This window comes from Punica granatum, chromosome 4 (genome assembly GCF_007655135.1).
Source record: "Punica granatum isolate Tunisia-2019 chromosome 4, ASM765513v2, whole genome shotgun sequence".
Taxonomy (NCBI): Eukaryota; Viridiplantae; Streptophyta; class Magnoliopsida; order Myrtales; family Lythraceae; genus Punica; species Punica granatum.
Genome location: NC_045130.1, coordinates 11466358 through 11479736, shown reverse-complemented (window position 1 = coordinate 11479736; position 13379 = coordinate 11466358). Strand labels below are relative to the sequence as shown.

The window sequence follows — 13379 nt, the reverse complement described above, 5'->3', positions numbered from 1 at the left end:
AGCGGAGGCGAGGGAAAATGAGAGTAGCGGAACGAAGGGGATGGACGAAGACGACAATGGCGAGAAGTGACAGCTGAAAGATATTAGCAGCGTGGACGGAGGAGGAAGGAGAGCGGCAATATCCGAAAATGGCGGATCGCAGCCTGGAGCTGCAGGAATCGGGGTGGGAGGAGCTGAGGAGAGAGGCGAGGAAGGTCGAGGGGGATCTCGACGTCAAGCTGTCCTCTTACGCCAAGCTCGGTGCTCGGTTCACCCAAGGCGGTAAAGCTTCTTCTCGTCATTTCCCTCTCCCGTCGAGTTGAGTGATCGCCTGTTTGTATTCGTTTCTGATCCTAACCGGCATTGCGGATCGCATATCTTTGCTGACATCGACAGAATTCGTTTCTTCCGTTCGTTTCAAGGATTGTTTGATGGTCGATTAGGTTCTGTATGTTTTCCCCGAACTGTATAGAATTGTTCTTCAAGCTCAGTTAGCGGCTGCCGCATCGAGTATCAGCGAATGTAGTTTCTTTGGGCTATTGAAGTCTTCATGTCCTCTTGATGATCGTGTTATTTTACCGTTTGGTTGATTTCAAGAGGAGAATAAAGTAGGGAATAAGATCGAAGTTTCTATCCTTTCGTTGCTTCTGTCATTGGATTGTTATTTTCTATTGAATGATATACTCGGTTCTAGTTAATTTCATGAAGGCCTGGTATTTACCATATAAAAGAAAATGCTGTAAATTCAGTCTGAATTTGATAAAGTTCTCGCAAAGAATTGAATCTATTGGCATCTCAACATGCGAATTGTGCTTGGTCCGGATAGCGGATTTGTCTTCGAGTGTCCTGTGTTGGTTATGCTGCATCTGCTTTCTACCATTCTTCCCATGAACGATACAGCTTAGACAGATCACTGCAATGGAGTTGTGAATGATCGCTGAGAATTTTATGGTTACTTTTATTTTTTAACTTCGATATTCTACTGAAATTTTCTTATTATCTGATGATCGTTCGTCTTGGTTCAGGGTATATGGACAATGGTTCACCAGTTCTAGGGTCAGAAAGGTCGTGGAGATCAATTGAATTTGAGATCCGGTCATTGCTCGAGAAACTCTTAGACATAAATGATGGTACGAGTAGGTGCGCTGTATCCACTGTTCCTACCACTTCAGTCACCCAGAAGTTGGCTAGGCACAGAGAAATACTTCATGAGTTTACCCAGGTTTTGTTTTGAGCAGACATGATCTATTTGGCGGTGTTTTCCTCTTCCATATACTTTTGTTTTTCAATAATTTTTCACCACAGATTACTTTGGCCTGAAATAATCTTGTAAGACCCACATATGCATATTTTCTTGACGGAAAACATGTTACCTGTCAACGCTATCGTTTCTTGCTTCCTTCAGCCTCTTCTTTTCCTATTTCTTATAAGAGCAATAACCTCGGAATCATGTATATTCTTTCTGAATTGATCGCTCTAGTTTCTTTTTTGAGTAACTTATTTATGATTTATTCAGGAATTCAGAAGAATCAGGGGGAATATAAAGTCGATGGAGGAACATACAGAGCTTCTTAGTTCAGTCAGAAATGACATTAGCAACTACAAGGTAGAACGTAGTTCAGGCAAATCTTGCATTAGGTGCCACTCAATTAGTTTGTTCTCAGTATTTGGTTCTTTCTTTTCCATCTTTCGTGCAGGTTTCTGGAAGTGGGTCATCAAACATGCAACTATTAAGAGAGAGGACAGCAATTCATGGTAGCATAGCTCATGTAAGACATATGTCTGGGTGCATATTAGTTTGCCTTTCTTATAGAAAGTTTTCCTTGCTCGCCTTTTCAGATATTTGTCAGGCGTATATAGGTAAATGGGGGGGCATTGTAAATGAAGAAAATAAAACTGAATCTATTTGGAGAGGTTGCAATAAACTTTTAGTTTTAGAGTGGTACAATCCACAAATAATGTAAACAGAATGAAATCAGAAGCTTTGGCATCGCCTCGTCTAGGTGGTTAATTAAATGGGCCACTCAAGGTGGGATACGTAGTGTAATTGTCCCAGTGCTCTGCCTTCTACCTATTGCCCCTTTTTTACCTAATTATGAGTTTGCTTGAAAGGAAGTTTCTCTCAACAAGGCTGGTGATTGTGTGTACATTCTCACTCAGATAGATGACGTGATCAGTCAAGCACAAACAACAAGAGCGGTCTTGGGCTCCCAAAGGTCCTTTTTTGGAGATGTTCATGGGAAAGTGAAACAACTGAGTGATATATTTCCGGTGATACGCGGCCTGCTTGGTAATATATAATTCGATATGTACTTTTACTGAGTAATTTGAACATTTTAGTTTTCTGACCTTCATCATGGCGAATGGAGGTTCTATTAGAAGGCGACGATCAAGAGACACGCTTATTCTCTCTGCAGTTATTGCGGCTTGTACATTGTTTTTTGTAGTATATTGGCTCTCCAAATAACTATTACCATCAATTGAGTATGAAACTTTGTGCCTTATTTCCAAGGATCACTTGCACATCTTTATTTCATCCATGTCTAACATGTTTCTGTTAAGCCATCAGCCAACAAATTTTTACTGTTAATGCTTTCATAAACTTTTATCCAAAAGAATGAGATGCACGTAGAGGTCCTACATTCCATGGAAAATTGGTTGGGTTGCTTGAGATCTACATTGATGCCGAAAGGACTACTCATGACTCAGAATTTGCAGAGGCTGTTTCTTGCTGATCTACTTTCTGTCTTTCTTTATTGTGTGGTACAATATTGCGGAAATGAGTCACGTGCACACGATCACTTTCACACCAAGGACAGATTTTAAATCTCATAGGACCCACATGATGCATGTGGATGCTTATAGTTTACTTGCTGTTATAAAGTCTTGATGTTTTCCCAAGACGGAGTGGTCCATCACTTTTGATCTTGACCTTGCGGTGGTGGTCCAAGGTGTTGTCCCACAAATCAACCAGTAGTTCGCAGCTTAAGCTCTATCATGATTTCTATTGCTGGGAAGGATCTACTACAGCTGGTATTAGTTTCAAACTGTCTACTTCCGCAGATTTAACAATCTAAAAGTGTTCTGTGCCACTACCTGTTATCTTGTTCTGCAGTGCTATTTCAGGTTCTGTCCCATCGACAGTTAGAAAGGTCTGAAGGACCATACAAACATTGATCCCGTTTCTCCCAAGATGTCGACCTGATGATTCTTATCCAGTCAAGGGCCAGCTTCATCCCATATGGTCCACCAGTTAATTAGAACATTGGATTCTCCAGGACATCAGTTTCCCCGAGGTACTTTCTCTTCCTCACAGCTACGTACAATTAGAATTCGAGGATATTGGCCCGGACCCATGATGGGGTGTTCTGGATGCCGATTGAGGAGCATCTCATATATTCCAGGTTTACGTGACTTTGTACATTTCAAGAATTAGATAGATGGGCTTTGAACTCGCGGGTAAATTTCCTGAGCTTACGGGATGCAAGTAGTGGGCCCGAGAGGTACAGGTTTACGCAATGCATGCGCCTGCAGAATTCCAATGTGGGCCAGGTTCTTGGTTCGATAGTCAAGACGGGGCAGGATGGACTAAGGACATGATGGATTCAAATCACGTTTTTGTACTTTGCTCTCATGTGAACCCTCATTTGCAAGTTGGGCTAGTTGTCCGGTTTAAGGTTCTTGTGCAGTGTGCTTTAAGGCTTTCTTCTTGCAATTGATGCTGGGTCCCAACTGGTTGTTCGATCCTCTGATTTGTAGATTTATGGGGGGCAAGAAAGCAAATGGTATGGTTGTGGGCAGCCCTTGAGCAGCAGACCACTTAATTGCTCCCTCTTAACAGCCTCTTCGGAAAGGACGCAAGGTATCAATTCTGAATCTATAGGACATGAATGCTGGCATCTCATCCTACAACTTCGGCACATCTCAAAGCAGCGATATACACAATGTTGGTGCCGAAATTTACTGGTTCCTCTCATATAGATCATGGCACTAACTGAAATACGAAATTTTGAGAGATTTTGTAGGTGAGTCAAATTGTTTGAAACGTAGACATGGAACTTTTCAATTAATGCCGTCCGTGCAGGAGGGATGATTATTTTCATTTGCTTTTCTTCACTCTCTCTTCATGTCCTCTTAACGAGAAGCATCCAGATAGATTTTATGCATCACGATTAGGGATTCCATGATCGTGCTTACACATTGTTGGCAGTTGGGTTCGAAAATGAACAGGTTAAATTTAGGGGTGGCAATGCAAGTCATTTAAATGGATCGTGTCTAAACTAATTCGGACCAGAGTTACTCAAATCACGAAAGAACAAGCTTATCAATTATGTTAAGGTTCCGGGACGTGAACTCTTGAACATGATTAAAGACGCTTATTTAATATGTTTATCCATGGACGTTGATTTTTATGTCAAAGATTGTCAGCTTACAATTACATTAACGCAGTAACTCAACAACATATATTTGGTTTTGGTTTCGAGGGTGCATGCTTACAATTATACCAATTCAACTCCTAGTTATGTAAATACATGACAGTTCAACGGGGCTCCACGCTGGCCATCGCTCCGCAAGGACGGTCAGTGGAGGCTTCGGAAGACTCTGACGACCATCCTTGGAGGGTCAATGGTCTCTGACGAACATCCTTGAAGAGTCAATGGTCAGCAGGGAAGCCTCCGCCACCAGACCGCATTTCTCTTTCTTCGACGAGGAAGAGACAGAGGGGCGGTCCGGTGATGGGAGCCTCCAGTGGCCATCCACACCCAGGTGAATTCATCAAAGGAGTTGGAGGCCTACATCGAGGAGAGAAAGAGATGACAGATTGGGCTTCCCCACAGGCCATCCACGCCCCAAGTGCGGTGGCCTGAGATCTCCAACTCCTCTTGTGGCCTCACCCTTGCGGGGTGGGGGGGAGCCACATCCATCCCTCTTCCTTTCTGTAGTCGATAATTTTCGAGGAGAGAGTGGAGATGGATTCAGGTTTATGGGCTTCCCTTTGGTCACCCAACCCTAAGTGAGGTCGACAGAGGCCTCGGACACCTCCGACGACCTCATCTTGTGGTGGGTTGCTGGCAGGGTCGTCGGTCTTTCCACTTTGCAGCCCTCTGTAATTATTTCGTTTTTTAGTTTTTTATTTTATATTGTATTCTTAAAATTTATTTAGTACATCGGATGGTCGATCTGGGAAATAATTGAGATCGGTCCAGTGTGAGAGGTGTTTTTTTTTTTTTTTTCTGATTTGGTCCACCTTATTAACTTATCCTTGGGCACATTTGCACATCACCGGAAGTATCTACAGGTTAAAGTATAATAAGAAAAATTTATTGATATGAGATTGTCATTCTACATGAAGCTAATGCACAAATGAGATTCATCTAGTAAAATCTAGGGGTTATTACACATATCTCACGGTATCATCCGATTATCAAATCTATCACATGGTTTAAAAATTACATAGAAAGGTCAATGGTTTACATCTGGTTCTAAATCTATCACGGCGTTAATTTCTCTGTCAATATTTAATAGTGTTGCTGACGTAAAACGTAAGTAGACCCACTCTTGCCACTGTGGTCTTTTACCCGGCATCGATTTGAGAAAAAAATTAAAATCATGGAATATATTTGAGAAAAAATTAAAATTATGAGATAGATTTGGAGTTTACTTACGTTTCATTAACGGATAAATTGACGGTACGATAAATTTGGAACAATAAGTAAATCATAAGCATTTTGAGTAATTTTTAAAGTATGTTATAGATTTGAGAAAATGATAAAATAATAGAATGTAAGGCGTAATAACCTTAAAATCTAATGGCAGGGGGGTTGTCTTCCATGTCAACCACCCTATGGGTTTTCAAGTTTTATTAGGATTTAATATTATTTGCAATTAGTATTATGATGAATTGACCTACCTAAACCTTTTTCAAGTGGTTGTTTAAGTTAGTTCATTTTCAAATTAATTTCATTATTTCATGGTTGATTTCGGATTTCTCATAAATCTAGATAATTTGCAATCTCTGTACAAAGGGAAAAAAATAAAATAAAGTACTCTTACACTCAGATTATATAATTAGCTATTACAGTATTATAATTGGGTCTATTCTTCCGGTGACATATCATTGGGTCTTTGTTAATATGTTTTACGAATAACATGCCTATTTAATATATACCAAAAAAAGGTGTAGCACAGTAGCACACGTTTTTGCTTGATAATCAAGAGATCTCATATTTGATATCTATTGTCGGACTACCCTTCCTCCTTTATTAGCGATTATAAAAATTCATATTCCATTATACTATGCCGTAAACCTCCGTTGTAATTTTTTTTTAAAAGATATATTTATATTACTTCAATTTCTTTAAACATTCTTAATATACGAGCTTATTGCACGTGAATATACACTAGTGTTTAAAGATTCTAAAGAAATTAAGTATTTGGCATTAGAAGCATCATCATAGTTTTCGAAAGGTAAAAGGTCAAATTTGGTCCTTAACCTTTAGTTCTTTTTCTATCTTAGTCCTAAACCTTTTCTTTGACTGGATTTCGTCCTCGATCTTTTTTGCGCGATATGAGTTTAGTTCTTCCGTCCAAAATTCCGTCCATTGTCCCTGACATGTATATTCGTCAAATGAGAGTACACCACGTGCGCGACATATTATTACTACTCTAAACCAGTTGTTATAGAGTATATCCAATTCTTTTTTTAATCAAATCCGTAAACTTGACTAAGATATTTTCGATTATTTTAGGATTCCAACCATTTGTCAGTGCGTGAGACGATGAAAGAGAAGTGATGGCTGGAATCCTTAAAAAATCAAAAATATCTTAGTCGGGTTTATGGATCTGATTAAAAAAAGAATCGAATTTGCAATATAACAACCCGTTTAGAATAGCAGTGATCTGCACGTGACGCACTCTCATTTGAAGAATATACATGTCAAGGAAAATGGACAGAAAGACTAAACTCATACCGCACGAAAAATATTGAGGACGAAATCCAACCAAAGAAAAAGTTTAGGACTAAGATAGAAAAAGAGTTAAAGGTTGAGGACCGAATTTGACTATTTCCCTTTTCGAAATTGATATATTTTTATTGATACTTAAACGATTTAGTCAAACAAACCTATTTGGATATTGTGAGAGATAAAGTTATAAGTGCTTTTTTGTTCTTCAGGAAACTTCTCAATTTCCCATAACTCAAAAATTGGGATATCGAATTATATATTTTTTGGTCCAAAAGAGTTATGCATCTCCCCAAATTTGATTTTAGTATATATACATATATTCAAAATTCTACCTTCTAATTCAATATCTATACTTTATATAAAAAAAATGTGAACATTAATAGTGTGTTTTCACACGTAGGGATTCCAATTATGCCTCTTCTCTCTAATTGTGCCCCCACTATTCGAACGAATCCTGCCAACTGTGTTCCAAAATTACTTTTACTCCTCTCTGACAACGTCCAAATCTACATGCCCCTCCTTCTACCAAAAGTCACAGCGCGTTCTCTCTTTTTCTATGTCTCCCTCTCTATACGTACATCTCTTCAATTCGTCCATTTTTACGCCTTACTCCATATGCAGTCTCCATGATTGTCTATCAGTCCCTCTTACTTCCTTTTACAGCTCGCTTAACCTGCCGATGTCGCTGCTTTCAGCCCATTTTCTTACACGGACGTTGGGCTTTCCTGTACGGGCTGCTCTCAAACTCAAATCTTCCAATTAAGCCTCTTTCTGGACCTATTTGACGAATTTTAAGGTACACTCTTCAGCCACTGAAGTAGCGTAAACATAAAACCCTGTCACAAAACCGTTGATTCCGCAGAATACCGAAACTACGACCTTCAATTCCCTATTGGTTCCACGTAACATCTTCATCCGAAGAAAATTCGAGAACACCTTCCAAAAAAGCCGTCTGTTAGCCAAAAAAAAGCCACTTGAATCACTTAATTCTCCACCGCCATCAGGGTGATTACGTTGCTGCGTTTTAGTTGATTACTTTGATCTGATTCTATGATGTAATAACTAGTGTATTTCAACTTAATCTTCAACTTGCTCAGTAAGAATCAAAAACTATCCAGAGCCTTTGCAGATCAGCATATTGAACAACTCATTGATGTCACTGCTGTTAGTGGCGTGGATCTCAGGGTACAATTTTATAATCCTCGTATATTTCTTTTGGTGAGTTAGTGCTATTATAAACGATTTGAAGTGTGAGGTTTATTCTTTCCTCTACAAATTGGGCTTCTAGGAAGAGGAGGAGCAACTCTTTTCTGGGCCTAATGAAGATAGTCGAGCTTCAGAAGCATCGAAGAAAGTTGTGCGAGAAGAAGATGAAGCACTCATCTTACAGAGAGCTCCCATACAGGAAAAAATCACAGAGATTAGTTAGAACTTCTACTTTCTCTCTCTTCTTTCAATAAGGAACGTTGTAATTAATTTGTTGCCTCTGTTGATTTAGCTTCTGGTGACATCAAAGTTGGCAGAATAGAACTGATATTTCCCCTTGTTTTGTTTGTAGTGAGCAAATGTGGGTCAATAATATTGGCAATGATGTGGAGCGATGTCTATCACTAGTTAAGTTCATGCATTTCTATAGTTCTTCGCATTATTTAATATTTTTTCATGCAATATGAAACTGATCTTTCAGTGGGTAGAGGAGAGGATATAGGGAGTTCTGTGCAATTTGATCAGATTTTCGAACCAAGCGAGTTTTCCTTTTTTTCAGGCGAGTTTTGTAGTTCCCATATGGAAATTCGAGACCACATGTTTTTCCCCTGCTTGGTTACTCAAGGTATTTGGAAGAGTTTAATGGCTCGAATACGTGCACAAGATGAAGTGCAGATAAAGTGCAAACTAGAGATCAAAGCTTTGCTGGATTTCCTCCCTTAAAGGTAGGAAGTTGGATGTTGTTCTCTAGAAGTTATTCTGGACATATTACATTTATTGGATATGGAAGAATTGCAACACCAGTATTTTCAAGAAACACCATATGTATGTTGTAGCTTTGAAAATATAGAGAATTTTTGATGAAGTTAGATTGTGATGTAAATATTAGCTAGGCTGTCATTTGGTTTTTTAGGAGTTTAGCTTCTCCTTTGTACTTAGATTCGTGGGTAAAACTTATTTAAATCTCTTCAGTATCATTGAAAGTGTCCACCACTTACCCAAAATAAGGCAAAAAAAAAACTGAAAAGGAAACAAGAGAGTTCCCTTGAGGAGAATTCTTCTGCATACTTGATTACAGGGTATATTGTACGTCGTTGTTTTGGACCTATCCTCTTGTGATCCAAGTTTAAGTTTGTCTTCTTTGGTTGTAATTCCACTTTTTTTTTTGTTGTTCATCCCACCATTTATTTGCTCGATCTTTTGCATACGACTTGGTTGTTCTAATTATAGAGAGTTTTGATGTTGTCTCTTTGTGCCACCTCACGCATGGTGGGAGGCACTGTAAAATAATATTAGTCATAAATGTACCGCTTATTTCATTTCTTTGCTTACGCTTTATGGGTAATAACTGATCTCATCTTTAGGTTTCACATTACCCACTTCCCAATTAGTTTTTTTTCTAAGCACTTCCTAATTAGTTAAAACTTCTAACTTAACGTTTAATAGTGCAAATTGGCTTTCCAGCAACTTGTGCACTTCCAATACTACAAATGACACTGCATGATATCTTACCTTTTAGAAATTCTTTTGTTATTTGTATTATTGCTATACGTAAACCAAAAACAACGGAGGATCTTGAGAGCTCATTAGTACAATATAAGCAACAACATTACGTATCGAATGATCTCTGTGAAGATTGTTCATAGAATCAGACATCAATTTTCTCTAGTTTAATTTAATTTTCTATTTCTATTCAGTCTTCCGTAAAGTTGACTCAATAAAAGACATACTTCTTATGAAAGAGAGTCTACTCATATTAAGCCGTATAATGCAATAGATGTCATCTTTGAATATTATGTATAAAATACCTTATGATATATTAGCCACATCCTGTATTCACTCATTTGGATCGGTTAATGGGGATCGATCGAACTTATGAATACCAGGGTGCACACAAAAAAAAATTTGCCACATGGTATCTGCTCTTTTCCAATTCAAATATTAATTTCAATTGCTCATAAGGATATAAACCATGTGCAACGCACGTGGCCCTTCAACCAGTATATTGAAAGAGGTCATATGAAGTACATCGATATAATAAATTTATAATGAGTAGAATATTAAAAAAGCAATTCAATATTACTATATTGCAAGACTAAAGGAATATTTCATACAATTACTATACAAGTGAACATTAATACCATATGGTATGCTGCACAATTAATACTATCTGGTATGCTGCACAATTAATACTATCTGGTAGGAGTGATCGGTTCCGAATACCCTGTTTTTTTCATGATACCCGGACCCTACCTTGTAAGGGACCGGTTCCAAAATCTTGGAACCGGACCCTACCCTGTTGAATTATAGAACCGGAACTTACCCAAAACCTGTATTATACCACAGGTTCCGAGTACCCTATTGGAACCTGTAAATTTTTTTGTCTCGCTAAATAAAACAAAAAATATCTCACCCATAATCAGTAATCATAGCAAATATAATATCGGTCCCCTAATATGGACATAGAATCTTTACCGCGCAAGCTTCAATGGAATAGGAACTACTCCATTCACATGTGATATAACTGATCAATTCCTAACAACTAATATCAAAGGTATGACAAAAACAGCATCGACGATTGCCTTGACAAGGACTTACTAAGTGCGATAGGCACATGATTCTCAGCATCGTTCATCAACTGATCTATCTAAGAAAATCAGTTTCATTATTTAGTATACTAGAAGACCTTGTCATTCCTTCAACTACTGTTGTCTCAACCTTATCTTCATAAGACTGAGGGTTCATCGATACATAATGCAAGTAATACGCTAACATGTTACCTAATATACCATTACCAACACTTAATTCTCGTGCAAACCAATTATAGAACAAATAAACCTAACCATAGGATACATTAACTTTCTTAAATCAGAGTGATATATCATCAGAAGAGAATCCAAAGTAAACCAAATATTAGGAAAGTCACAATGAGTTTGGACCACCTCCATTTCCCACTCCTACTTCTCTTCGTCCTCTCCATCACTATCCTCACATTAGCAGCAACTCTGGCACCAGCTCAAGCACCTTCACCGGCAAAGGCTGCTCTTTCGCCCTCACCGCCACCTCCCGTGCCTCCATCCCCGTCCAAGACCCGCAAGCACGACATCATCCAGATCCTTCAGAAGGAAGGAGATTTCACCGTTCTATTGCAGATCAATTCCCAGCCCAATGACCTCAATGATACATACGGGAAACTTGAATCTGCCACTCTTTAGCCAAAAGTCCACGAACCGAAGTCACGAACAAAAATTACCAAAATTTAGACGCGGCACCACAGATCCGAATAAACTTAAGCCACAATCTTCCCATGTCCTTAGTGCCCAAGCCAACTCTAAGCCAGGCCTTAATGCCCCATAGATCCGAATCAACTCTAAGCCTAAGCCACGATTTAGGGCTTTCGCAATTGACAGTACAGACAGACTAACAGAGGCTATTCGATGGAGAGTCTAGAGGAGAATCTCACTGGGAGAGTCGGAGATGAGAGCGACGGAGAGGAGCCGGAGCAGAGAGCCGGAAACAGGAGCGACGGAGAGGAGGCACCGAGGCAGGACAGAACAGAGGACTGGAGAGGCGAGTGACAGAGGCCAGGCGACCATTCCCAATTTCCCGATTCCTGCTTGAGACTAAATTTACTCTTCTTTTTTTTTTCCAGTTACCATCCGGTTCCGGATACCGATTCCAGTCCCGGTTCTGGATACCCTGTAAGGTGGAACCGGAACAGGAACCAGATGTCACCGGTTCATTATTTTAATACTCGGACCCTACCCTATTTTTAATACGAGCTACTCGGACCCTACCCTAACGGGTAGGTTCCAACCGGTTCCTGGTATACCCGGTACCCGTGCACACCCCTACTATCTGGTATGCTGCACAATGGAACTTACTATAGTCGTTGCGCAGTTACATACATTTTCATACCAAATGCGGGCAAAATAACATTGCCAAAGACTACACTTCCTACTTTAAGCAGAAAGTTCCATTCTTATGCCATTCGGCCGCGCAACTAGAGCACTCAAATTGCACATACCAATTGGAAACTCATTGGATTCTACATTACAGCAATATAGTAATGTAGCAAATAAGAATACATATTTACCATAGGAAGGTTTTAAAAGAGCCAAAGTATGTGGATTCGAGTCAGCAAAATACTAGCTATATTTGAAAGCGGCCAATCCTTGTATATAAAACCCCAGTCCCTTCGAGCTAACTCTCTCAGCTCACAAATTCTTAAATCATCAACACCACCAACTGTGCAATGAAAAACATCAATTCTAGGCTCTTATGGTTCTCCCAGTCTCTCTTGTTCTGTCCTCTTACTCTCAGATTAGGTACTCTCATATACTCTTTTTTTTTTCACATTGGTGCATATTTTGGTGAATTGAGGCAGTTCATAATGAATTATGTGAACTCAATAAATGAATTGAAAATTTATTTATCTTATTTTGTGTTGCCATATGATGGAATATTTTCCATTTCAGGACTACTATTAGAGAGATATTTCTGCACTTATGGCAACTGAAGCACTTACCATGGGCGCCTCATTTCAACCCACCGATGTACAATTACTGGATGTTTACTTGAGAAGAAAGATCCTAAGCCACCCGCTGCAGCCTAAGCTCATTCAAGAAATAAAAATAAATGAGTACGACCCATGGGCCCTTTCGGGTAATCAAAAGCTTTATGAACTCATTGTCCTAGGGCTTATACTCGAATCCTAAATCTTATTGACTCTATAATTTCTCCTCTAATCCGCAGGCATGCTTAGGATGCAGCAAGATAGGTGGTATTTCTTTTCGAAGAGAGAATATATACTTGGTGGCTGGGTCGACCGTAGTGCTCGTGCAGGCTTTTGAAGGACCATTGGGAGGCCTCAAGAAGTTATCCATAAGGGTAGATGCATCGGGACGCTTGGGTCCCTCATTTTCCAACTTGGCCAAGAACCTCATAGATTTCAGACCTCTTATTGGAGAAAAGAGTATGAACTAAATGGTCCTGAGCTACACGGAGATGTCCAACAGGTAACCCTTGGCCTACTATCTATGAAAAGGAAATTGCCTTTATATTAGTATTATTTTACATCTGATAACAAATGAATTGGTTTGAATCTTTTGCAGGATAGTTATGTCCTCTACGTTCTCCAAAAGAAGGCCAAAGGGATGAGACATGAGGTCTAGCGCCTCTTAGAACGAATTGCCTATTTATTTCATTGTATAAGAATAAAATAAGAAT

The 13379-nt window shown here is 39.2% G+C and overlaps 1 protein-coding gene and 1 long non-coding RNA gene across 5 annotated transcripts; both read left to right on the top strand.

Moving 5' to 3' along the window:
• LOC116206079 (Golgi SNAP receptor complex member 1-2) lies at positions 1–5175 on the top strand. 4 transcript variants are annotated; one of them, XM_031538832.1, is made up of 7 exons: positions 1–261; positions 1005–1201; positions 1496–1585; positions 1677–1748; positions 2140–2269; positions 2349–3275; positions 3739–4081. In XM_031538832.1, exons 1-6 carry the CDS (start codon positions 129–131, stop codon positions 2444–2446), a joined length of 720 nt encoding a protein of 239 aa, XP_031394692.1. In that variant the 5' UTR covers positions 1–128; the 3' UTR covers positions 2447–3275; positions 3739–4081. The 4 variants fall into 4 exon arrangements, with proteins under 4 accessions (XP_031394692.1, XP_031394690.1, XP_031394691.1 ...); XM_031538830.1 differs by adding an exon at positions 4519–5175 and having other exon boundaries at positions 7–261; positions 2140–3275; positions 3739–3841; XM_031538831.1 differs by having other exon boundaries at positions 7–261; positions 2140–3012; positions 3106–3275.
• A 2290-nt stretch (positions 5176–7465) lies between these two features.
• On the top strand, positions 7466–9296 carry LOC116205724. Its single transcript, XR_004156561.1, has 4 exons — positions 7466–7740; positions 8042–8129; positions 8233–8368; positions 8503–9296. It is a non-coding gene; the product is annotated as an uncharacterized LOC116205724 (long non-coding RNA).
• The last annotated feature ends 4083 nt before the right edge of the window (positions 9297–13379 follow it).